Raw genomic sequence first — 25,869 nt, forward strand, 5'->3', positions numbered from 1 at the left:
TCGATCCATGTAGCCATACGATCGAGTACGTGTTGAAATAGAAAGAAATAACCAAAACATGGAAGGATCGAACATCTTGTACCAAAACGAGATTGTCACCCCTCCATTTTCAACCCCCCAAACATAATCACACAGTTCGTGAAATAAATAGGTACCAAAAAGGTTCAATAAAAACCATCCAATCCAAAGTCATGAACAGTGAGATATATCCCAACAAAAACCATGAACGAAACAAGTCAGCCCCCATGTCCACGTGGGTGTCCATTCTTGAAAGCCAGACCTTAACATCTCACCTAACCACACCCGCACCCTTCTGCTTGTGGGTCAAGCTAAGGTTCGACCAAGAAACCATGTCACATGTATATACCAACACACTTGTTTTAGACTAACACGGAATGGAGATTTATTATCCCTAATTGCTCAATATGGATCACATGATAAAAGATCACAAATCTCGTAGTTGCACCAAACTCCAAACACAGCTACAATTCCAATAAAAAAAACTCGTGTAATTGAGATATATATAAATAATGCAACTTCAGTGGGGCCTGCGACCATTCACCTACTGGGGCTGGTGGGTCAATCCTTGTAAAGCTCAAAACAAGCATCACATCCCAGCAACCGTCCATGCAGAACCAAGTGGAAACAACAAAAACCATAGGACCCAAAAATCCACACTAGATACGCTAACAGTGGAAACAAATCATATCAGACAGACACAGAAGCTAAGATTGAAAAAATCAAACAAGTTTCATTTCCATGAATGTCATCACAGATCATATCTAACACGGTAAACTAAACAGAAAAAAGTGGGTGTTCTGAGCATACTACTGGCCGCTAGGCTTGGCTTCCAACTTAGGAACTTGAAATAGTTTACTTGATTACACAGCAATAACCCTCACTTATCATTTTGCTTAAATTTTTAGATAAATGATAATTTAATATGATATTAGATCGAGATCATCTTGATTATATGGTCTCGACTCTCATTTACAATACCAAATTCATTCCTAATAAGAGGTGGATCCCAACATATATGGTCTCGCTTTACTGTACAAGCAGCTCAAGACACTGATTCAGAGACATATCATCACAGTATGCATGTGTATAGATATACATATATTCGTACAAATTAATAAGGACCCTTAACCCTTCTGATTACTATGGTCTACCCGGAAGAGACCGGATTCAAATCCCTACCAAGTCCATTAAACGCACCGTATCCTTTGAAACTAAGGCCCAGGCATCCAAGCAGACCCTGCCTGTACGGCAAAAAGGTCCTCTTCTTCAGCTCCTCTGCCTGCGCTCTATACGCCGTGTAGTGCAACTCGTGCGGCGACGGAGCCGGAACCCTTCTCTTTGCTGCTGCAACCCCATTGGTCGGTCTTCCGGCTTGCTTACTGCTTCGCTTCTGCTTCTCTGCCTTTTTCTCTTTCGGAGCAGGAGGCGGCGGCTTTTCTTTCGAAGAAGGAGCTAAAGAAGATATGGAAGACCAAAACTTTTCTCTGCTGTTTCCTCCTCTTCCCTCGCTTTTGCTTCTATATAACAGTTCCTTCAAGAATATCCACTTCTTCGAGTTCCGACCGGTAGAGGATGACCTCGAAGACGAGGCGGAAGGGGACGGCGTCGTTTCGGTCGAGACTGTGGTGGTTTCCCTTTGCTTAGCACCTGCGAAATCTTCTTGAAAGTTTAAGATAAGGTCATCGACGCGTTTAGTTTTGTCTTCGTCGTCTTCTTCCTCTTGCTGGAGCGCTTGAAACTGTGCGTTTCGAATAGGTGATAACGATCTCGCTTTTCGGTTCAGAGATCTACTGCGTAGTTTGAGATCTCTGCCTCTTCTCAGTACTGTATCTGAGTGCTCCAGCTTTAAAGTTGCTTTGTCTCTTTCTTCCTCGAGTTCTTCATCTTCATCGAGATCCAGCAGCGGGGCCAAGATCTGAGGTCTCTGCAAGTGCGAGGATAGCTTCATGGGTCTGATCTGACCGTTGAGGAAAAGCTCGTCGGCGGAGCTCATTGATCCAACAGCGACCGAACCGTTGGGGGAGAACCGAGACTCGAACTCGAACGACGACGTATCGAGAGGCTGGGTGGAGGGACAGGTGGTGGAGGGAGCCGAGGAGATCACGTAATGCATGGGGCTCGCAGGTGCGCTGAAGAAGTAGCCGCAGTGGTTGGAGGTGTAGCCGCGGCCAGGGCTGGAGGGCGCGCTGACGTAAGGGGTGGAGCAGGTGGATTCGAAGTCGTCGCTGTAACTATTGGTGTCGGCGAACGAAACGAGGAGATTGTGGGGTTCGAAGGCATCTTGCGGGATTCCTCCATTGCTGGGGCTTTGAAGTAGATCCATTGCGGATGAAAGAGAACAGAGATAGGTTGGGAACTTGGTACCGAGAACTAGTACACTGACTAGATTGTGCGACATGCAATTATCACGAGTCACAGAGAGAGAGAGAGAGAGAGAGAGAGAGAGAGGTCTAAGCTAGCGAGGAGAGTGCATTTGCATGTGATATTACAAATGATTAGAAGTAACCGTGTAAAATATAACATTCCTATATCATCATTTATATAGCAAATAATCTAAGTTAATAGTTTTTTGACAGATAAATACCAACGCTAGTTTATCATGTGATGTTATTTGACGGTGTTTTTCTTATTTGTAATTTTTTTTTGGCAGGAGATTTCCTATTTACAATTGGATAATTAGTAGGAGGAAATGAACAATCTTAGATGAGGTTTAGATACGAAGAGATGAAAGTTAAAAGTTAAATAAAATATTATTTTTTAATATTAATATTATTTTAAAATTTGAAAAAATTAAAATTTTATTATATTTTATGTAAATATTTAAAAAAATTATAATAATTAGATTAAATAAAACAAGTTGAGATTAAATCTAAATTCAAACGGAATATTTATTTAGAAAAAGATAGATAAAGAGAAATAACTTAAACAAATCTTTGACAAATTCTGTGCAGTTCTTTTATAAAAAATAGTAGACCAAATCATAAAAATGTAAAAAAATTCATTTATTTCGTCGGATCCATTTTTTTATAAAAAGCCTACGACGTGACTTATTTATTTGTGTCTTGTGCTCAACATTATTTAATAGTCAAATATGTGATTTATATGAAAAAAAAAATCTATTTTTCAATAGGTGACACTACAATTTTTTAAAAAGAGTATATAAAACTTACACACTTTATAGAACTATATCTAACAATACTCATTATTTTTTAATTATAAAAGTAATTTATATATTGATGTATCAGTCAATTTTCTTTCTGAGTTTATTTTGAATTTACTTCTGGTTGAATTAGGATTTAAGAAATCATCATATAACTCATCTTCTATGAAATGCTTATGTGGGCATAGTATTTCTCTTAGAAATCTACATGTAAATGCCACGCTTATTCTTATTGTAAGAATTAAATTAGTCATAAAACAATTTTAAAATATTAATATTTTTTTATGCTAATTGATATAGTAGATCTTCACATTAGCATTGTGATTAGTCTTAAAAACTAAATCAGTCAATAACAAGCTACTTTTAAATAAAATTTTTCATTAAATCTCTTTGTTATTTAGGTGTAACCATGTTCTAGACCATCCGATCCTAGTTATATCGCTATCTTAATTTTTTTTTCTCTCTCTAAAATCTAAATATGGAACCAAAGGTGGTAAAAATGAGAATATTTGAAGAATGCACAAAACCAACTGATACCCTAGCACCCTCTATTGCAAAGCCAATTTTTATTTTTTAAAAAGAATAATGCTATATATAATCGTGAAGTGTCAAACTACAATTTACCAAAATACCATGACGATTAGTCTTAATCTTGAAATGTCATTAGCTCATATCTTAAAGGATATAACCAGGAAGGTTATAAGAGTTATTTTTTCAATTATTAATAGAGTGATTGCATTGGTACATGCAATTCATGAACAGTACACATTAACAATAATTCGTTTTGCCATGTCTCGAGCATTTTCCCTATTAAGAATGTACCTGCCTAGTAGATTACTACCAAGATGTAACTAGTCTAGTACAGATTGAAAGAGACGTAGATGTGTTTGGGTGTTGAAGTATCCTCAATACTTCTCAACTCTTCTCACTACTATTCATTATTTTATTATTACTTTTCATCTACTTTTATTACTATTCTTTACTTTTTATCTATTTTTTATTACTATTCATTAATTTATTATTACTTTTCACATACTTTTTATTATTATTCACAACTCTCTTCAACACTTCTCAATACCTAAACCTAATTCTATCTTAGCCGCTTCGCATAAAGTCAATCATAAGTTAATAAAATTAATAAAAAAAAAAATCTATTTGTAATACCGAATATGCAACCAAAAATAATTCCACAATGATCATTACAAAGAGAAAAAAAAAGGGGGAGGGGGGGCAAGAAAAATAAGCATGTTTTGAACTGATGACTATTGCTGAAAAGATTAGCAATTCAAGAATTCTTATTTGGAAAGTGCTACTCTATAAAGAGAATTCACGAATTGACAAGATTTTATATGATAAATTAGATTTATTTTATAATAAAAATATTTTTACAATCTAAAATCACGTCAATTTAAAAATTTATTTTATATCATCTTTGTGACTAAAGGTTAGTGGACAAAAGGAATTAGATACTAGAAATGGACCTGTCATATGAAAAGAATTAAATCCTTTAAAAGAAAATCAAATGGAGGCATATGTGAGCATTCTGCTTGCCATCCTTTAACTAGTAGTATTCTTGCATGGTATATACATAGAGTTCATCTTCTAACCGATCAGTCTGTTTATCTCTAAACAACAGCTTTCTAATGGATGAGTTTCATGTAGCCTCCTCACTTTACCTACCATGTGCCCCCATTGCATGAGATCACACACGTGGACTCATCCCTCATCCTCTCTCATTTTCTCCCACAGAACCCAAATGACTAACCTACCTTACGGATTTTCATCTTCAAGGTGATGAAAACGGATTACAAATGGATTTTTCATCTCGAGCAACTTACAGATTTTTTTCTCGAGCAGCTTATGGATTGTTTCTCCAGCAGCTTACGAACTTTTTAGCCCATCACATATTTTCATCTCGAGTAGATTACAGATTTTTTCTCCCATAGGCAAAAATCGGATTACAAACGGAACCTAAATCTTTCGTCTCATAAACCCTTGCTTCCCTTTTTTTTTCCCCCTCTTGGTGGGGCAAAGTGAGAAATGGCAAGAACAAAAAGCCAAAGGCTTGATCACGCCTTCATCAACCTCCTAAATCCTAGCAATTTTTTTTTTTTTAAAGAAAACAGAGCAATTAATTAGAAGCTAGAACAACTTGATTAAACAAAAACCTCCTTTCAATTTTTGAAATGGTCTATTTCTTTAGTTTCTTTTACTTGCTCTCTCTTACTTTGTTTGGAAGATGGTGGAGATGGGCGACAAAGATGGGTGAGGGAGAAGAAGATGGGCAACAACGGAGATGGTGGGTGATGGCGGCAAGAGAAGAGATGATTCAGAAAAATTCAATCGTAAGGAGTCTCTAGGCTTATGAATATGGTTATGCAGATCAATATTCCAGTGTGATGCACCTCCTTTGACTTAACATGGAATATGTGATGTGTCAAAATTTCATTGGTGTTTATTAATGCCTCAATAGCAACCTGACCCGCTCCAAATTGGGATTGATATACATATAGATGGTTTAAAAATGAAAAAGAAAAAGAAAAAACTAATTTTTCTTTAAAGCCTTTGCATAATCGCAAACCATCTAGACACATGGATGATTAATGTGGCTAATAATTCTTCATTATTGTTAATTGGGCACAAACTTGATTGTCTATATGAGAAGGGAATATTAAACATTACATTACTATCTCCTATTATCTTTTTTAACAATAAATTATCTAAAATATTAAAATTTCAATAAAATGAGACAGCAATGTAATGTCTAACATTGTTATATACATTTTTATAGACCATTTAAGAGATATATTTTATTAGCATTTTTTCTAAAATAAAAACAACAACGTAAAATATCTAAAAAATTTAATTACAATGATATCTTATAATTCTATAATATGTTTAAATATAACAACACTAAGGTTGCATGCATTTGGATGCTAAGCTGAGTTAAGTTGAATTGAGTTCTTTATAAATAGTAGTGAGTTAGATGGTTGAATGAATTTGGTAGGGTCTACTTAATATGAATTTAGATGTACTTGGATGTTAATATGAGTTTAAATATATTTATAGAAAGTTATACAAAAAATGGGTCCATCATTATTTTATACTATTCAACTACAAGAAAAACTGAAACAGTCTGGTCTTCTGGCGCCAAATACAGCAAAGAAAAAGAAACTTTGCATTTGCTTGCACTGGAGCCATTCGCCTCAACGAAAACAATGATCAAAATGTGGAGCAGTAGTAGCTATCGGTTTTTTATTTTTTTATTTTTTTATTTTTTATTTTTTTTTGTTTTCATAGTATTCACAATTCTGTTTTCTTTCAAGTTGTCTTTCATATTACTTTTTCTTTAATTTTTTTTATGTTTCCTTTCATTTGTATTTTCATATAATTACCATTTCATTATTTTCCACACTTTTATTTCATTATTTATATTATTTATTATTTGAGTTAAATGAGTTATACCAAGTACCATTGTCTTCCCTAGTTTTTATTTGATTATATAAAATATGATTATTTTTTAAAATTTTTTTAAAAATAGCAAAAATAATATATAATATCACTTTATTATTTAAATGAGTCAATGCATGTAAAAATTGATTTTTCACTACATTTTGCAAGTAAATTTTTTCTTGAATTTTTTTAAAAAATTATTCAATTAGTGGGAAAAAATACTACCAAGAGCATGGCCACATTCTATTCAATAATTTATTTACATATTAAACATCAATATATGTAAATAAAATTTTCCCAATTTACAATCTATTGTTTAATAGAAACATAACCAAAAAGATTGCAACACCATGCTAGCAATTAGGTGTTTCCTTGTTGGTCAGTAGTATGCACCCACATAGGTAATACAATAGTAAATCTAGTTGCAGCCATTGCCTATACCGATGTAGTCGATATGTCAAGAATATGAGATTGTTCACTGGTGTTCTAATCTGCATTCATTTCTAGATAATCATCGGGATTGCTATATGATACAAATACCTGATCATTAGGCGTAACGGTCCAGATGAAGTTATGTATCATATAACATGTAATAATAATATAACGTTGTTGAGTTGGAAGGTATTCAGGCATGTTTTTTGAAAGTTGAAAACACCTCTTCAACACACCAAAAGTTCATTCAATTAAATCTTTATATCCTTGGAAGGTACGATTTCCATAACGTTCAAATTTGTGGTGTCTTATCATTGGTTACGACGGCATAAATCCCTTGATGTAAGAGAATGCAAAATCTATCAAATAATAATAATTTGAAAATTTAGTAGAACATTAATCTTTTATAAATATGGTATATAGAAAGGAAAATTCTTATTGCAGTCCACATCTGTGGACTGCTTTCTAGGCCATTTCATTTATAAATAAAATAGAGCGTTTCACTAAGATGAAAAATCCCATGTCATTAGGGATGAAGGAAAATGCTCAGAATCAAAAAACACAGCCTTCATCTCTATAGTTTGCAAGGTCTATCAATGGCGAAAGATTCGGTGCTAAACACGATGATCAGAGACTTGGTGTTGATCCGACGTTTAGTGTTGATGGTCCTCATCAGCGTACTCAGTCATTTTGTTGCTAAGCTCATGCGCTCAAACCAAGTCCTTGATGCCAAAATTATCAAAGAAGGGCAGGTGGTTATTAGGGCTCGGAATTTATGTGCCAGTGCTAACTTTATTCCTCCCAAGTCGTTCATGCTTGCAAGGGTTTATCTTAATTCTAACATTTCATTTATATTTAACATTCCTTAGCTTCATTTGGAAAACAATTATATGTCCCTCCCCTAGGGAGGTTCATTTTATTTGCATCTGAATAAGAAAAAATTCTCTTCACAGTCTCCAATCTGCATTCAGGTTTAAGCACCCGACCGTAGTGTTTTCATGTGGTGCTTGCAATTTCCTACATGAGTTCCTCCATGACCAATATGGCTTGTATATAATATTCCAAATAGCTCAAACATTGTTAAATAAGTTGGCCATAAATGTTGTTTCAAAAAATTTAAAAAAAAAAAATTCCCGTTTCATCTGTCTCAAAGTAGCCAAGGATGGGTTGTGAGTGAAAAATCCCTTCCTCAAATCCCCTCGCCCTCACCCCATCGTCATCACCATCACCACTAACATCGCCATCGCCTGGGCTACTACTCATCCCTTCTTTCCATTCTGAATGTTTTTATTTTTATTTTTTTTCATGTATTAGGTATTTTTGTTTCTTTACATTATGATATATGTTAAAACTTTTGTCGACATTTTTGAATGTTTTACTTAGTCGAAAGTTTCATATTGTGATATTTGATAAAAAAAAAAAAAAAAAAAAAAAAAAAAAAAAAAAAAAAAACAAACAAACAAACAAACAAACAAACAAACAAACAAACATCAAGAACAATTTGGACATCTTTCCTTGACCAAGTAAAGCATCATATCAAAACTAAGATATGAGATTAGATTAATAACATGGCTCCCATCAGTGCCTTATTTTAGATTATTTTAAACATTACCTTCATATATTAATTAATATTGTTGAGAACAAACCAATTGAATGGCATAGAGAAGATTGCTAACGATGGAAAGTGGAGGAGGTCGTCTCGTCTGAGGAGTCGTCGATGGTGGAGGACCTCGATGCACGGCACAGAGAGGGAGAGGGAAACCGAAACTCATTTTTAGATTTTGGGCTATTTTTTTATTTGAACATAAGGATGTTTTGGTCAAGTATATGATAAAATGGGGGTCTTTTCGTCTATTCCTATATTTGGACTGCAAATGAGTCCTATTATGTGAAATGTACGTATCGCTGCCCATATAGAAATTACCACAAACTTTATCGTACAAATTTAATAATGTGTAAAAATTGTCATCTTTAGGCCATAGAAAATTATTCCCCAGACGTCTTAGTGCATTGATTAAACGTGAATAGCATGGGCTATACTCTCCCACCCAACATATACGATGTGAATTTCATATCAAAATCATAGATACATAAGACATTATGGGCAACCCGGTGATACTGATTTAGATGTGCATTATTTACAGTAACCGACATAGCTGTATCGATCATGACCCCATCTACTGCATCATGACATTCTATAGATTTTGTTTTAAATTTGCATAAATTCTAAAATTGTGTATTGCAAACATTACGGCATTTGTAGAGTGCATTTAATCTAAGATAGTAAATAATATAAGAAGAATTTATTTCGAACCATGGATAATGTCTGAAATTTCCTTTAATATAAGGCATTACCTCTGTTGTCTAACTTAGTTTAATCACATGGAGCGATAGGCGACATAATGCACGCATTACTGCGTACACATGTCAATTTACGGTTTCAACTAAATGTTGAAATATGTTAGCTACATTTTGTTAAACCATAGTATGTCCGCTGGTGTAGCAAAACATTCATAAGGCTTTCTCAACCGTGACCTCTCGTGATAAATTACGCAAGGTCACATCTCTACCTAAGTTCCTAACCGATCGCATAAGGCTCGGAATTATTATACCTCTACTTGGAACATCTTGTAACAGTTATCAGGGTGTGATAAATGGTTAGAATTGCATAATTAAGTTGTTTAAATGAGTGATTTATTTTATCAAATAAGGATTGAACACTTGATTATGCATCAAATTCTAATATTGAATTTCAAATTAATTGATGCCAATATTTTTGCACATCAAAGTCTCATATTTACCCTTGAAATACTTAAACTATAACATCATGTCATTTATATATTGTAGGGCATTTATGGGAGGAAAGAAAGAGTGGGACTTATAAAGAAATAAAAGACTTGATTATGAGTGGAGTAGGAACACTCACACAAACAGAAAGTACATGGACAGCACACATGCAGACATGCAGTAGACAGCACACATGCAGCCTCATTCGGACAGCAACTCACGCATGACAGCACCCACACCATTCACGCATGCAGGAACACATGCACACATGTAGAAAATGCAATCATGCAGCAGACCAAACCCACATGGACAGCACGTTACAGCAGACCAACACATGCAGACATGCAGAAAAATGCAAACATACAGACCAAACTCACATGGACAGCACACCAATGCAGAAAACATGTTGCTGGAAGGCAAGCTTTTCTTGCTTCTGCACATGGAAGGTCAATGACAGCTCACACTTTGCATGCTGGAGCAAATCACGTTGATCAGGACAGCAAGAAATCAGATGGAGTTTTCGGTTTGGCAGCAGCAGGAGCAGCAGTAGCTGGGGGAGTATTTTCTTTTCTTTTTCTCGTTGAGAGAGGCAGCAGAGGAGGGGGGCTTTGAGTTTTTATTTTCTTTACTTTTCGGTTTTACACCAGCTGGCTGGCTTTTGGCTTTTTAGTTTTCATTCTTGTTTTCGTGTAGCTAAAAAGGCAGATTCGGCCACAGCAGAACATTTTCTTTCTCTTCCGTTAGTAGCAGACGGCTTGCTTGTCTTACTGGAGTTGTCTTCGTTTGGAAGCAGCAGGTGGCAAGACAGCAGCCGGCTGGTTTTGCTTTACAGATTAGTTTTCATTCTTGCTTTTTGTTTTGGATGCTAGAAGCAGAGATTTCATTTTATTTTCTTTGGCTTTTCTTTCCTAATACAGATTGATCTTTCGGCAGTTTTTTTTTAGCATTTTAATTCTTTTAGTTCATACATGAGCAGCAGGGTAGTCCTTGGTTACCTTGGTCGGCTGGTGTGATTTTACTTTTTTTTTTTTTTTTCTGCTTTACGTTTTACGTTTACATTCGGAAGTTGGAGTTTTAGTCGGTCAAATTTTTATTTTTATTTCTTTCTTCTTAGTTTTGTTCCGACGGGACCTGGGAGCTCTCTCTCTTGTTTTTAGTTTTTTTTCTTTTTCGTTTTCCCAATTTTTGCTTCTTAGTTCTTAGTCGTTCCCGCTTATAGGTCTTGCGAATTCATTGGGCGTTTTTACTTTTCAGCTTAGTGTTTATTTTTATTTTGGGTATTTTTCTCTTAAATTTTAGCATGGTTCAACTTAGCTTAATTTTTGTTGTTAGAGTTATCATGTGTAGCTAATTTTAGAAACTTTGGTTGTGGAATGAGATTTAATTTATTTTGGATTCTAGATCGATGCAATATTTTGTTGATAATTATTGATTTCACTATGTTACTAGTCGGATTTAAATTGAAAATAGATTGAAGCTCTTGCTCTTGTTTTGTTGTTGACGTAAGGCACGACAAAAGCTTGAAAATTATCAAGGCTTCTCTCGTTTGTTTGTTAATGTGTGTTCGGCTAGTAAAATAGAAAATCTCTTAGGAAAATATTGCAAAAACTTGAGCTTAACCTTTTTATCTTCCGATTATCAATACCTTGATTGGGTTGTTAATCGAGAAAATTATCTGGAATCCAAAATTAAGAGAATCTCACACCCAACCCAAGTGTTTGTTAAATTGCCTTTTTTAGAAACTCTAATTTCAACTTCGATTATCTTTTTGCATTGCATTTGAATTTTATTTTCATCTCTCATACTTGATTCATTTGTTACTCACAAATCTCTTATACGCTTTGATAACCCATTGTCCATGTGGAATACGACCCTGGACTTATTCTTGATACAACTTGACACTTCTACACTTGGAAGCACATTCGAAACCGAGTCAGGGTGTTCATTTAAGACTACAATGATGGACTCCCTTCCACGCAAGCCAATATTATGTTGTGGCTTGGGCATGGAAGGTTGGGCACGGGATTACTGCTCCTCCATCATCATGTTCAAAAGACTCACCTCTTCTTGCATACAATCGTTACAGCTTCTCCATGAGTCCCATTTCTCTCGTCTATTTTTGTCATATGTATTTGATGCATTACTACTAAAGCCCTACTCGCTCGCCTGATTCTCCTTGGTGTTTACCTCATCATTTCATCAACTATCATTGTCCATGCTATACTTTTAAAAATAATTAACCGTAAACATTAAATTTGACTTAGTATAAGTATTTGTAATACTAGGAATAAAAGGAATTCATTTTTTTATGAACTTAGCAAGTACTTTTATCTTACTTAAATTAGTCCGCACGAAATAAGATTGTTAGAAATCGATTCAACTAATAAAGTTCTAGATTTAAAAAAAGAAAAAGAAAAAAAAAGGTGGTAGATAAAATAAATATAGCAAGCTCGATATGTGTAGTCAGCGTAGTGACCAGATCCACTCTAATCTCAGCACTAGAGTCATGTTCTAGAAGACAGTTAGGATATTAGGATCCATAAAAGCTTTTGCTACAAGAAGATGAACCCTCGTAGGTAGTGGAGGGGTGATGTCCTCCAAAAACTTCATACACTGTACAACACTGCTATAGCCTGCATCAAACCCACTATTTGAACCCTTATCTCTTTTGCATTTTGAACTGCATATTTCAAACATCTTTGTATCCAACTCTGCCTGTGCTTTAGCACTAGCAGCAATTTTTTTCAAGGCATGACTAAGCTCTAGTGAGATTGATGGCCCGATTGCATCCCTATGTCGCCTATGAGGATTCGAAAGCTGCGGCACCCCTCCTTGCTTTGAGGGAGTGATCTCGGTGTCATCCAAATTAATGATCGAATCCAATCCTGTGCCAGTGCCCAACAAGGGACTTCGGACCCTCAATTCATCTTCTAGTCATTGCTTCTTCTCTCTGGAGGGGGGTTCCTGCATTGATGCATAATGCAACACCCTTGTTGCAACCGCTTGAGCAAAAATCATGCAAAGGATGTCGTAGTTGACACAACTGTTGGTCTTTAACTTTTTCCACTGGGATCAAACCAAAGAAATAGTAAAAATAATTAAACAAGTTGACTATAAAAGTAAAAAGAATTTAATCATATAATGGCCCATAAATTGATTAGATAATGCAATAAATTTAAAATACATCAATTAGACCAAAAAGAATAGGAAGGTTACCCGGATCACATTTGCCTAATGTTCATCTGAACCAATAACAGTTTTTGTGTTGGGGTTCCAACCCATGCCTGTTTGGCCCATTAAATCTGTAAACTAGATTTGTGTATTCTTAATACAGACAATTTTTTCATTCACTTGTGACGAATTAATTGGCTTAATACCAAATTTATTAAGGCGTGTGGCAAGTCAAATTGTGTCACAGTTTGTAATTTTAGACCCTACCAATGCGTAGAAAGTATGGCTACAAGTTATACATAGCAATTAGGAAAGTAAATATTATCGTTGGTTGCCAAAAAAGAATTATATAACGAATGCCAAAAAATAATTCTGTAAACAATGCTTTACATATAAGGTAAATAGCAATTATTTTAAAAAGCTGAAGGTACTAACAATGCAAGTTAAAAGGTCATCTAATTGGAAAGGCATACCCTATCAATGTTTAATTTAGGCAGACTGCAATGTTGAACTTATTAAATTGAATAGAAAACTTATGAAATTGAAACCTATAAAGGAAATGCATAAAAGAAGAGAAAATTATGAATGGAGCAGAAAATGCTCTAGATGACCCAATGAACAAAGCAGCAACTATAAAATAAGACTTTTACAATAAATTTGTAATCTAAATACCGCTTGACCAAAAATGAAATATTTCTTAAACGACCTAATAGACTTTTCTACAAGTTATTTCTCCCCTAGCTAACTTTCTCAATTATTGATCCGTATCTACAATTCTCAAACTTTTTTTACTTGCAATTTTTTTTGCAAGGGCTATTGTAGGTGTAGCACATCAAAGGGTTGTTAAGCCAAAATACAAGTAGAGAGATGTAGAATAGATGCTTCAATGTTCATCGTCATAACCATCCATGTCCTAATCTCTTTGACACCAATCTGATCCAACCACCAATAGAATTCCAAAACCTTTCCACTGAAGATCTACCAGAACCCTCAAAACAGGAACAGTACGAGGAAGAAAAACTAACCAAGCATTGCGGCAGATTAATTACGCCATGTCATGGAACTTATGAAACTCTAATACATATAAATCCTCAAATATTTGAAAAAAAAGAATTTTATAAGTCTTTCTTTCTTTGTAAAATCAATTTTCATATAAAGGTTGTGGAACTTATTAGGACAAGTTGACAGTAAGTACTAACTTTTCCATGTAGAATTATATGAAAACCTATACAGGGTATGTGTGTTTCTTGGATTGAATCTATAGTTTCTCCTTCACAGAATGCAATTATGAAACATGTAGCATTTGACCCAAGAATATGGACATATTTTCTTGAAAAGAACACTCATTTATAAATTAGACTTCCATACTCTATATGTTAATTCTTAGAGAATCAAGATTTATCACAAAATTTCTAATCATAAGAGTATGACTCTAGCTCGCCAAGGGCTAGTGGAATATTCATTTTACGGCATGCTAGCATGCTAAATATGAGCACAGAATGCAACTTGCAAGGGCTGCCCAAAAGACCCAAAATATCATTTTAAGGTAAAGCCAAACTCCAACACATAACCATCTTTAAATCACACTTATCCAACAAAATGTAATTATAGTTACAAGGTTTCCTAGAAACCCTAATTAGTCAAATGTGCATATAGGTAAAAGGTTTCCTAGAGTCTAACCATGCAGTGTGGCCTTCCTAGTACTCAAAAGAAAGAAACCAATGAAAGCATTAATAAAATAATGTTGAGACATAATATATGAGAGTAAGCAAAGCCACTTGATCACAACCTTTTTCTATGGGTCTACAAGGTTGGTAAATGCTCTGGGGCTTAGTCACTACTGTAGTAAGGGTTCTATTGGACCCTAGCTCATTTCCATGCATTTATGGGGAATGAAAAGTCAATAAACTTCAAATGGTCTCTATGTTAACTTTATGATCTACCTTAGATAGAATTCACCCTTTGAGTGCTCTATAGTTAATGCACCAACGCCAAAGTACAAACAATTTCAATTAAGAAAAATGCTCTCCACATATTTGAAAAAATTATTATGAAACATTGACGGTGAAATTAGACAGGCTTGAGTTAAGATCGATGCTTATCCAGTAAGAGTGCATCCTCGGAGCTGTGATTGGTGATCTCTTGATGGTAAGAGTTTGGACTTGACGCTTGACCTTGATGTAGCTCTACTTCCATAGTAAGATTGTGGTGGAGCATGTTGATTTCGGCATGGTTGACTTATATAGGAAACACGACAGCAAATAAGAAACAAATGCTTCAACCGTCTACACCTGTAGAGATGATGCTCAAATAAATGAGAGATTGGAAATAAAGTGGAGTGCAGGTGGCCGAAGATTAGTTTGACCAAAGCAGGATTAACTCAAAAGTATTCTATTCATTTACCACGCCGATTACATAAGCCAGAGGGTTGTAGCGGTTCAGATGAAGATTCTAAAGGCTGTCTTCAGGCATTGTTGGACATGAGGGCTGTAGATTTTAATTGGGGTTGACGGTGAGAAGTTTTCCATTGACACAGTATCGTTGCCTTTAGCCCTTGTCTCCCGTTGAAGCTATTGATTGTGGGGGACGATCGGAGATGTTTCTTATTGCCCTTTGCTTCTAGATTTTAATTGGGTGTGTGTAATTGAGTCCACCGCGTGAAATTGCTCGAATGAGTCTATCTTTGAGAACCAAATGCAAATTTTGACAAAAGGGTTTTCTTGGTTACAGACAGCTTGGGGAAAAAGAAGATACAAAAGGGAAAGGGAGAGATGGAGGTGGAGTTAACGAAAACAAAAAAAGTTTTCAAAAAAGGGAAGTCAAGAATCATCTCTATGTTTTGTCAAGAAGAGTTACATCGGGGTAAAATGAAACCCACTTGAGTTATTTACGGACCGCACTCAACTAGGTTTTTGGATGCTAGAAGATGTTTAAATTTGAACTGTAGTCAAGGAACCAAACGGGCCCTAAGAGAAATGTTTGATTTATAAAAGTAAATTTACAAACTGACGTGACTTGATGTGGTACGTTAGCTTATAAAATTATTTTTATTATACAATAAATATAACATATTATATGAAGTCATGTTAATAGGGGAGTTTACTTTTATGAAACCTATTTGGAATTTTAACACTTTTTGGCTTAGTTTGGATACAAAAAGGGCTTCATCTCATCATTATAACTCTTTTAAATTTTCATACAAAATATAATAAACAATTCAATTTTTTCAAATCCTTAAATAATAATATTAAAAAATAATATTATAATAATATAATATTTTATTTAACTTTTAACTTTAATCTAAAGCCATCATTATCTCATCCCACTATCTAAACTACACCTTAAATAAATTTTATACATGAGTTTACGGAAATGTTCAATGTGTAATCTTTTCCTTTTATGATCCATCCCTCTCTAACATTAATATGAAACTTACATACATTATTTTCAAGAGGTGATATAAAGTGATCTGCCATGCCCGGTTCTTAAAGGCGCTTTTGGGGAAACAGATGGCAACAATACGGAGGCACATAGGCTACTTGAAAACAACGTATAGTCTTCCTAGACCACGTCTTTTGTACGGAAATCGTACAGGTTTAAGACTAGCAGTACCATCCAGTAGCCACCAACTCGTCGCCTCGGGTGTGTTCTGTGTCCGCCAGACTTTTCCATCTCAGTCATTAACACAAACACTACGTCTGCGACTACAAGCACACTCGCATACAAAAGCAGACACCCAGGGTAAGAGAGCGGAAATGAAGTACGTATTGGTGACCGGAGGAGTGGTGAGTGGGCTGGGCAAAGGTGTCACTGCCAGCAGCGTAGGCGTCGTCCTCAAAGCCTGTGGCCTTCGCGTCACCTCCATCAAAATTGGTACTTTACATTGACCCATATCTGATACAAAGTTGATTAATTTTGGGTATGCTTTTCAGGCTTGTATGTTTATTCTCCTTATTTTTCATTATCGATAATAGCCAAGGAATGAATTAAACTGTTTGGCAGTGTAGTTCTGAATTTTGGACTGGTTGGTTTTACGACTTTTTTTATGTTCTGTTGACTGGGATATGATTGCCTTTTTCTTTATGTGTCTGCATGCGTTTAACTTTTCTGTTTATAAACGAACTTATAGAAGCATATGTGTGTTAGTAATATATATATAGATATATATATATACATCTATATATATTCATTTGTTGTTTCTAATTTGATGGAAAGTTATGGGAAAAAAATGTTCGAAATGTTTGGAGCAATTCTAAAATTTCTTTTGCATCTAAATTTCGATAATTGATTGGTTGCAGATCCATACTTGAACACTGATGCTGGTACCATGTCTCCCTTTGAACATGGGGAGGTTTTTGTTCTTGACGATGGTGGAGAGGTCCACTTTTTTTCTTTAAAATATTTATGCCTATTAGTTCATAAAGTACATAAAGTAGGAGAAAGAATGATTGATTAATATAGGTGGCCGAAAATTAGTTTAGTCATGGAATAATAAGTTCGTTGTTTGGTCATCTCTTAAAAGGTTGATTTGGACCTGGGTAACTATGAGCGATTCCTAGATTTGACACTTACAAGAGACAACAACATTACCACGGGAAAGATATACCAGGTCTTAATTTAATACTAGATCTTTTAACTTTATAAAGTCTGTGTGCATCTTACAATAACCGTGTTTGTCCATTTCCAATCAGTCTGTCCTTGAGAAGGAAAGGAGAGGTGATTATCTTGGGAAGACTGTCCAGGTGGGCTATGTTGAGTTATGAAGTAGGCCTCTTAATTTACTAGCATGGAGAGATCACGATGGGCTAAACGTTTCCGTGTTTTTGAGTGGGTTCCAGGTGGTCCCACACATCACAGATGCCATTAAGAATTGGATTGAAGCGGTTGCTGTCATTCCTGTTGATGGAAAAGAAGGTCCAGCAGATGTTTGTGTGATAGAATTGGGAGGGACAGTAGGTATGAGCTATACAAAACCAAGAGTATCTATTGTGCTGAATGTGAACTCTCTGTTGTTTAATTTACCCGCAATGGATAATTTTATATCTTTTGAATAGGTGACATCGAATCAATGCCATTCATTGAGGCTCTGCGACAACTGTCCTTTTCAGTTGGTAAGGTCAATTTGTTTATGGGTTCAACTAATAAAAATCTGCCCTGATACATTATGAGATAACAGTAATAGGTCAAATACGATCAGCTTTTATCAAGTGTGCAATGGTGTTCATTATGTCCATTGAAATGGCGCTCACAATTTGTTATGACAATTGGCTTAACAAATTGTTCTCAGTATTCACCTTATTGTCCACTCATGTTGTGAGTTTTCCTCGTGTTCAGAAAGAGTCGTGCTAATTTGATTTGCATGCTCAGGTCAAGATAACTTCTGCCTCATTCATGTGAGCCTGATACCGGTACTGGGCGTTGTTGGAGAGCAAGTAATACCCCATAGCCTGTATATGAGATTTGCAAAGTTTTAGTTGTTTCACATATTTGATTGTAAATGTGGAGATCATAGTTGTTTATATTCCCCGAACATAGGATTTTGTGTTCTCTTGCATCCTTCCCCTTTTCCCTCTCCCTTTCTCTTCCCCTAAAGTTAAATGTGATGTGTTTTGTGGTGCAGAAAACGAAACCTACACAACATAGTGTTCGTGAACTGAGAGCGCTAGGCTTGACTCCTCATCTGTTAGCATGTCGCTCTGCTCAGGTATGTCTTCTCATCTCCCTTGAGATCTCATGCAGATGAGGGCATGTATTATTGGAACATATATAGCCCCAGAATCATCTAACTGGAGAGAAGGAAAACGGGACTTTAGCTTGAAAACCTTTTTAGTCAACCTATTTAAAAACTACTTGCACACTTCATCCTAGTCGGGTGGGTGCAAGCAGCTGACTCGCAGATGACTCGCTTATCGTTATAGTTTGGGAAGGCTTAGGGCTGGTTTGGTTATCGTTATAGTTTGGGAAGGCTTAGTGTGAGAATGAGTTGTAAATTTCATTTTTTGGATATGACTATCTTGATAGCTATATAATTTATCAGTTTTCTGTGGGATCAAAGTTGTATATCGTCCTGGATCTTTTCAATTCTGATTTTCTACCTTGCTTGTGTGTGATGTATATTAAGCTGTTCTTAAAAAACAATTGAAACTCTCAGCAACAGTTATTTTGAATTTCATTATGCATTTCTTCATTTGTACTTGCAGTCATTGATCTGAATTACAATTAGTAATTCTTCTTTGTACTTTTTTTGATAAGTAATTCTTCATGCAGACTTCAGCAGTCATTGATCTGATTTGTGATTTTTTTATTTGAGTGCTTATTTTTTATTTTTCACTTTAAATGAAAGTTTGATGATATTGAAAATAGATTATTTTTAACTATATTGTAGCCTCTGTTGGGAAGTACCAAGGAGAAACTTTCGCAGTTTTGCCATGTTCCAGTAAGTTGCTGAAGTTTGCTCAGTGGATTTTTCAAAAGAACTCTGTTTTTGTTTACACTCTCCTAATGGTCTCTGGCAGGCTGGTAATATTCTCAATATCCATGATGTTCCAAACATTTGGCACGTTCCTCTTTTACTTAGGGTGGGTTCGATATAGTTCTTTGCTTCTGCTGAGTCACTGTTGCTTTTAGCATATTGCATCTAATACTGTCTTTTTGGGATGATTGAAATTTATTGCTGTTTCAGAACCAAAATGCTCATCTCTCAATTCTAAAGCAGCTAAACTTAGAGTAAGTTTCCATTCTAATTCCTCACAACCCCCTCTCCTCTAGAGGTATGATCATGGCATTGTAGTGTTAATCAACCTCAGCATATTAAAAGTTTTTATAGTGTGTAATGAAATGAAGGGAACCTACATGTTTGATTTCGATCAACTCAAGCTTTTGTATACTTGGGCTAAGGCATAGATTGTAGCTACTTCAATAATTAATATTATTCCACTCCAAGAAACTAAACGCTACACTGATTTGGAAGAAATATACTTAATGCGTGAAGGTTGATTTACTTTAACTTGTTATTAAAGTTTCATTTCAGCCTGGCTATACCTCCTGCTTTAGAAGACTGGACCAGGATGGCCGAGACATTTGACAATCTTACTAAATCTGTTAGTATTCTTACAGGCAGATGTAATGCTTTCTTTGAATGGTTCTTTTGTTCATTGAAATCATAACCTGCTGATGACTGCAGGTGAGGATTGCATTGGTTGGAAAGTACGTTGGCCTATCAGATTCATATCTGTCTGTTGTGAAGGTCTGATATTCGCTTTACTTCCATGCTTTATTTTAGTTCCTGGATGGACGTATCATATGCAGAGCCTGCAAAGTTATCAGTAAAAATTTGTAACAGTAATCACTTACAGTGTGCTCATACAGAGAAGAACTGCTTGGTCTTGTTGGTTTGGTTTTCCCTGCATTTATCAACTGCTGGTTAACCATAGAGTGGATTATATCATAGCACAAGAATGGTGTATCATTCACATAGTAATTCCTTTATGACGGTTTATCTGATCAAATAGATACTAAACCTCTCCAATGTTTTAGTTTTATTATGATTATAATTGTTGTATGGGTGGTTCCTGTTTTTTCATATTTGAGTTGATTAATACAATTATAGCTCTATAGTGGCCCATACATGAATTTTTGTTAATTGTTCTAAATGATGTCAGGAGAATGAATTCCTAAGAGAATGAATGCCTAATTGTTCTTTTGTAATTGCATTATGATGGTCGATCTGATTAAAAAACTAGATGTATACTCTTAATGATTTCCCAATTTAAAATTAATCTCAAAATAATATTTCCATCATGTTGAATACCCTTATTTTTGTGCCTGATTTGGCTTTCAGGCCCTTCTTCATGCCTGCATTGCATGTTCTTTGAAGCCATCAATTGATTGGATTGCAGCTTCTGACCTTGAAGAGGATAGTGCTAAATTGGTACTCATCCATTAAAAGCTGCATTTGTTCAATATTTTATTTTCTATGTGAAAAGTTGGTATTACTTGAAAATTTTTGTTCCTCATACAGACACCAGAGGCACATACTGCTGCATGGGAAACTTTGAGGGTAAGCTGTGCTTTTAATTGTTGCTGCTTTTGGTATTATTGTTATTATTATTACTCTTTATTTTCACATTCTTTGGCTTCCTTCCAGCATGGAACATCTCTCTCTGAGTTCAAGAATGTGGTTTTGTTCACCACTTTTAAAATAGGAAGATTGAAATGTGCAAATCCGGCCATGGATTGTCATGCCCTGGTTTGGATATTACCTAAACCACTGAACCAGTTCTGTAAGGGGAAGGTGGGTCTTGGTCTGGATAGTAGGCAAAGTCGCTCTACCAAGCGTGGGGTTTCATGACAGAAATCCTTGTCCGGTAGTTCCATCTGTCCACAATTAGCCAGTTCTGGAAAGACGTGTTAGAACAGCAATGGGGGTTTCCAGTATACCTCATCTCACGTGGCCAGCTTCACCCTGCTTCCTGGCTCGGTCTATGATAAAGAGTCAATTCAAATGATCAAATGTGATATGGGATGAGTAGATCGCACAATGTGATCTAGGCTAACTTGACTGTAACATGATACATCAATGGCTACTTTTCTTATTCTTTTTGAAACATAATTTGCTTATAAGCATTTTAGGGCTGTAACATTGCAACAAAGCTGTCTCAAGTATATTAGATATGTAAAACATGTGGAAAGGAGGGTGTGTTTAACACTGAATATATAGTTAGAATTGGTTTTGAAAAAACTTTCACTTTCAGAATGCAGCATGTGTCTTGGTTCCTGGTGGATTTGGAGATCGTGGTGTGAGAGGTATGATATTGGCTGCAAAGTATGCTAGGGAGAATAATGTTCCATATCTTGGGATTTGCCTGGGCATGCAGATTTCTGTCATTGAGTTTGCTAGATCTGTAAGTGACATTTCTTTCAGTATGTTTCCTATCATTTTATGGTTTATATGATCCCTTCTTTAATTACATGGTTCTAGGTTTTGAATTTGGAAAGCGCAAACAGCACAGAGTTTGATGGTCAGACACCAAATCCTGTTGTAATTTTCATGCCTGAGGTATACATTTATCATGAGGTTGTTTCAGTACCTTTCGTGATGCGTGCTGCATTTAGTCTGCAAATGTTATCATTTCATCTAGGGCTCAAGAACTCATATGGGAAGCACGATGAGACTGGGATCCCGAAGAACGCTATTCCAGATGCCTGATTGTATTACTTCAAAACTGTATGTGATTTTCTTAAATTTTCATTTCTGAAATTACCCAAAAGTAGCTGCCTGTCTCTGTAAATTTAAATTGATAGCTCAATTACCTCTATGAAAATACACAGTTTCTTTACAGATGACACTTCTTCCATTTTATGTCAATGCTTGGACAATTAGATTATGTAAAATCAGGTAATTTGGTATGACAAATAGTCATATGAGGCTGGCGTGTCCAGTAGTCATATACTAGTGCTAGTGGTTGAAAGTTATCAATTTTTGAACTAAAAAACTTATCAGCGGTTTTGTGGACAAGTATGGACTGCTAGGAAATAATGAAGGATAAATTTATCTGAAACATTTAGCTGAGTTGGTTTGTTGCTGCGGCTGGTAGTTCTTAATAACCTCCTGGTGGGCTACTCTGCTACTACACATATTTGGCTGTGACACAAGGGCTCATTTTGTAAAAATATGCATTCTAGGACCCATTTTCTGTAGCTTTTTTAACCAATCAGTCGGCTATCTCTTGGAACTAGGACTGCTTATAAGAAAACCGATTCCAATGCGTGAGTTATAAGATTGGTTTGTTATTAGCGTCCACAGTCACACACACCTGCATTTATGCCCCTTCCTGATTGCTAGGTACCACAATTCGGAGTATGTGGATGAGCGGCATCGGCACAGATATGAGGTTAGTTTTTAAATATGGCTGCAGCTGGAAACATCTTGTTAGGCTTTTCCCATAAATAAATAGTGATATTTTAGCAATCGCCTGGTGCAGGTGAATCCTGAAGTTATTGGAAATTTAGAAGAAGCTGGCCTCAAATTTGTTGGGAAAGATGATAGTGGAAAGCGGATGGAGGTGGGTTTTCTTGCTAAGTGATAACTAGATGAGCTTAATCTCACATGAATGGAGGATTTCTCATTATCGATTTAAATTAGACAATTTTATCCTATTTAAAAGAATTTTATTTTGTTTTGTTGTGGTCATTTACTTTTGGCATGAATTGGAGCTCATGGGGTTGTGCCTCTCCCCCCCTCCTTTTACGGAGCTTAAGCTTATCAAATTGATTGTGTTTCTGCAGAGAAGTCAACTTATTTGATTCCATATGATACTGAGTATTAAACTTAAATTTTTTTCTCGTGTTTCGCAGATTTTAGAGCTTCCAGATCATCCCTTCTATGTAGGAGTGCAATTTCATCCAGAATTCAAATCACGGCCCGGGAGGCCCTCAGCTCTATTTTTAGGTATTAAATGGCCAACAAATGAGCCTTGCACATCTTATTAACTGCCATTACTGAGAGCCAAGTGTATATACCCTGATATGTTGGATGTCATTACATTGTAATTGACATATTTTTCATGTGTTTATTCTGTCAATATTTGTTGAAGTCCACTGGAAAAATTACTTGATGGTGTATGAGTTAAGGAAAGAAATGATCATAGATAGTGGAACAGCTGCAAGGAAATTGTATGAATGACCTTTAATTATTCGTTGGTAAGGCTTTTTGGCATGTACATTAGCACATTGCTTTTAGTTTGTTCAATAAATTTGTTTTACTCAAAGATCTATTATGGGATAGCGTGTTTTGCATCGATTTGTGTAGTGGGCACTCATTTGGTTCTATACCCAAATATAGTTTTGGTATTATTCTTTTATTGGCTCCATTGGTTATAAGTCACGCCTAACGTTGTACATGAGCTCACAATTGGTGGTCTGATATGGAGACATGTCCCATTTGACAAATTAAAAAAAAAAAAAAACTACAATTAATCCTTGATTTAAAAAAAAAAAAAAAAGGTGGAATCACATAGATGCTATCTTACAATGTGCTCCTGGCATTTTCCACCTAATATGAATCCATTTTTTGGATTTCCATCTAGAGACTTTCATTAGTAAATGCCTACGGGCTTTTTCTGATATCTTACTTCAAGTTAACTTTTTATGACTCTTCAATGTAGGTCTCATATTGGCAGCAACAGGACAGTTGGAAGCATATCTTGCCAGATATCAAAATGGAAGCTGATATGCAGCTTGCCCCAATCTTCATATCTCCCAAATCATTCTTTCAAGGTAGTCTATATTTCAAGATACTGAAAGTTTGGGATTGGTTTGTGAAATTTACTCACTTTGCAAGTGGTGGGCCCAAACAATGTTCCATAAGGAGCACGCTGGCTTAAGATTTTGTCTCTGGGATTTTTTAGGCACTTCATTTGCATGCATACATTGGCATGATCTTTTGAAATTGGGTATGATTTTAAACATCAAGCAGATGGGGTCAGTCTGATAATCATCCGACTGGTCTGTCTGGGAATCTGGTTAGGGTAGGATTTCACTTACATTTTTGTATAGACATGACATGCCTACACTTAAACTGGCCTTGATGGTCTCTAGCAGGGCAGTCGGTTAGTATATCGGGCTCAGATTAGCACCTAGCCATCATGAGGTTTGCCGAGTTCCATATTTGTGCTTGCCTTGTCATGTGGTAATTATATTCTTGATAATGGTTCCATAAGACACTTTCAACACCTATAATTTGTGGTTATGCATCCTGCCTTGCCTATGAATCTGAATGTGTGGTGTAATGCCACCTGAATTTCAGATATGCTGCATATATGCCATTTTGATCTCTGTACTTACAGAATGTGTCCAACCTTCTAATGAAGACAAAGTAATTAATACTTTTCTGGCAGATGAATGAGCGTGAAGGTTTCCAGAGGTGTACCCCTAGTGAGATGGTTTCCTCTACATTTTGAGGTTCGATTCTCAGTTCAAAGCTAATGTCAAGTTTTGATTGAGGAAGACGAAGTTATGTTTTTGGTTCCCTCCTTGGATTTATAGACGTTCTTGGTCCAATCTTTGGGACATACACGCACACAACAAAAATGTGAAACTCTTTTGCTGTACCATGGCAGTGATAATTCCTGTTGCCATTTTTGAGCTTTTACCAATTCTGAACATAATTATCGTATAATTTCTTGTTCTAGACTATATTATACCTGGTTTTGGTTACATAGATGAAATCATACATTCTTATCTAATATAATCATTACAAATTTTTTAAATTTCCAAACAAATAATAGTAGAAATTTATATTCTAACAATATTTTATTTAACTTTTATCTCATTAAAAAAAAAAAAAAGAAGAAGAAGAGAGACGAGGTACCCTGAAATAGAAATAAATAATTGTTTCGATGGAACCTTCTTTTCTACCCCTAACAGATATTAGCCGTTGATACATGATTCAAGCCATTAATTTATTTCTATTCTATTTGTTATTATCTTTATTACTATTACCAAATAAAAAAAAAATGACCGCAAATAGTTAAGAATTTGCTTATAGGAATCATTAAATCATCACAATGATTGTTTGGGTGTATCGTATAAATTCTTTAAAATGAAAAAGTCAAATAATTCTATGTGGTAGGACAACATATCTCTCATTTTTATCTCAAATAAATTAATTTTTTTTGTTTTCAAAGGAATGTTGTTAGGTTGCCTGAACGTTGCACTAATCCTTTAAATCCAGTACCAACGGGTACCATTCTCCGGAGAGCAACGTTCTCTTTTAAACTTTTCAACCAATCGATACGACTTGGAGAGCGGCTTTTGCTAGAAGTCTAGCAGTTTCTTGAAAACTC

At 35.5% G+C, this 25,869-nt stretch overlaps 2 protein-coding genes across 3 annotated transcripts; one reads left to right on the forward strand and one right to left on the reverse strand.

Moving 5' to 3' along the window:
- Positions 1-726: 726 nt before the first annotated feature.
- On the reverse strand, positions 727-2,517 carry LOC122274337. The gene has a single exon (XM_043083384.1). The coding sequence runs from the start codon at positions 2,417-2,419 to the stop codon at positions 1,169-1,171; it is 1,251 nt and encodes a 416-aa protein (XP_042939318.1). The 5' UTR covers positions 2,420-2,517; the 3' UTR covers positions 727-1,168.
- A 13,969-nt stretch (positions 2,518-16,486) lies between these two features.
- LOC122318569 (CTP synthase-like) lies at positions 16,487-25,240 on the forward strand. 2 transcript variants are annotated; one of them, XM_043136055.1, is made up of 23 exons: positions 16,487-16,897; positions 17,323-17,402; positions 17,547-17,633; positions 17,716-17,766; positions 17,863-17,980; positions 18,079-18,135; positions 18,392-18,456; positions 18,645-18,728; positions 19,410-19,460; positions 19,540-19,543; positions 19,707-19,750; positions 20,044-20,124; positions 20,208-20,270; positions 20,865-20,954; positions 21,045-21,083; positions 21,778-21,927; positions 22,005-22,082; positions 22,165-22,250; positions 22,869-22,917; positions 23,008-23,088; positions 23,381-23,474; positions 24,190-24,301; positions 24,922-25,240. In XM_043136055.1, the coding sequence occupies exons 1-22, from the start codon at positions 16,534-16,536 to the stop codon at positions 24,252-24,254; spliced, it is 1,881 nt and encodes a 626-aa protein (XP_042991989.1). In that variant the 5' UTR covers positions 16,487-16,533; the 3' UTR covers positions 24,255-24,301; positions 24,922-25,240. The 2 variants fall into 2 exon arrangements, with proteins under 2 accessions (XP_042991989.1, XP_042991988.1); XM_043136054.1 differs by having other exon boundaries at positions 16,490-16,897; positions 19,540-19,602; positions 20,055-20,124.
- Positions 25,241-25,869: the final 629 nt, after the last annotated feature.

The sequence above is a fragment of the Carya illinoinensis genome, chromosome 8 (genome assembly GCF_018687715.1).
Source record: "Carya illinoinensis cultivar Pawnee chromosome 8, C.illinoinensisPawnee_v1, whole genome shotgun sequence".
Taxonomy (NCBI): domain Eukaryota; kingdom Viridiplantae; phylum Streptophyta; class Magnoliopsida; order Fagales; family Juglandaceae; genus Carya; species Carya illinoinensis.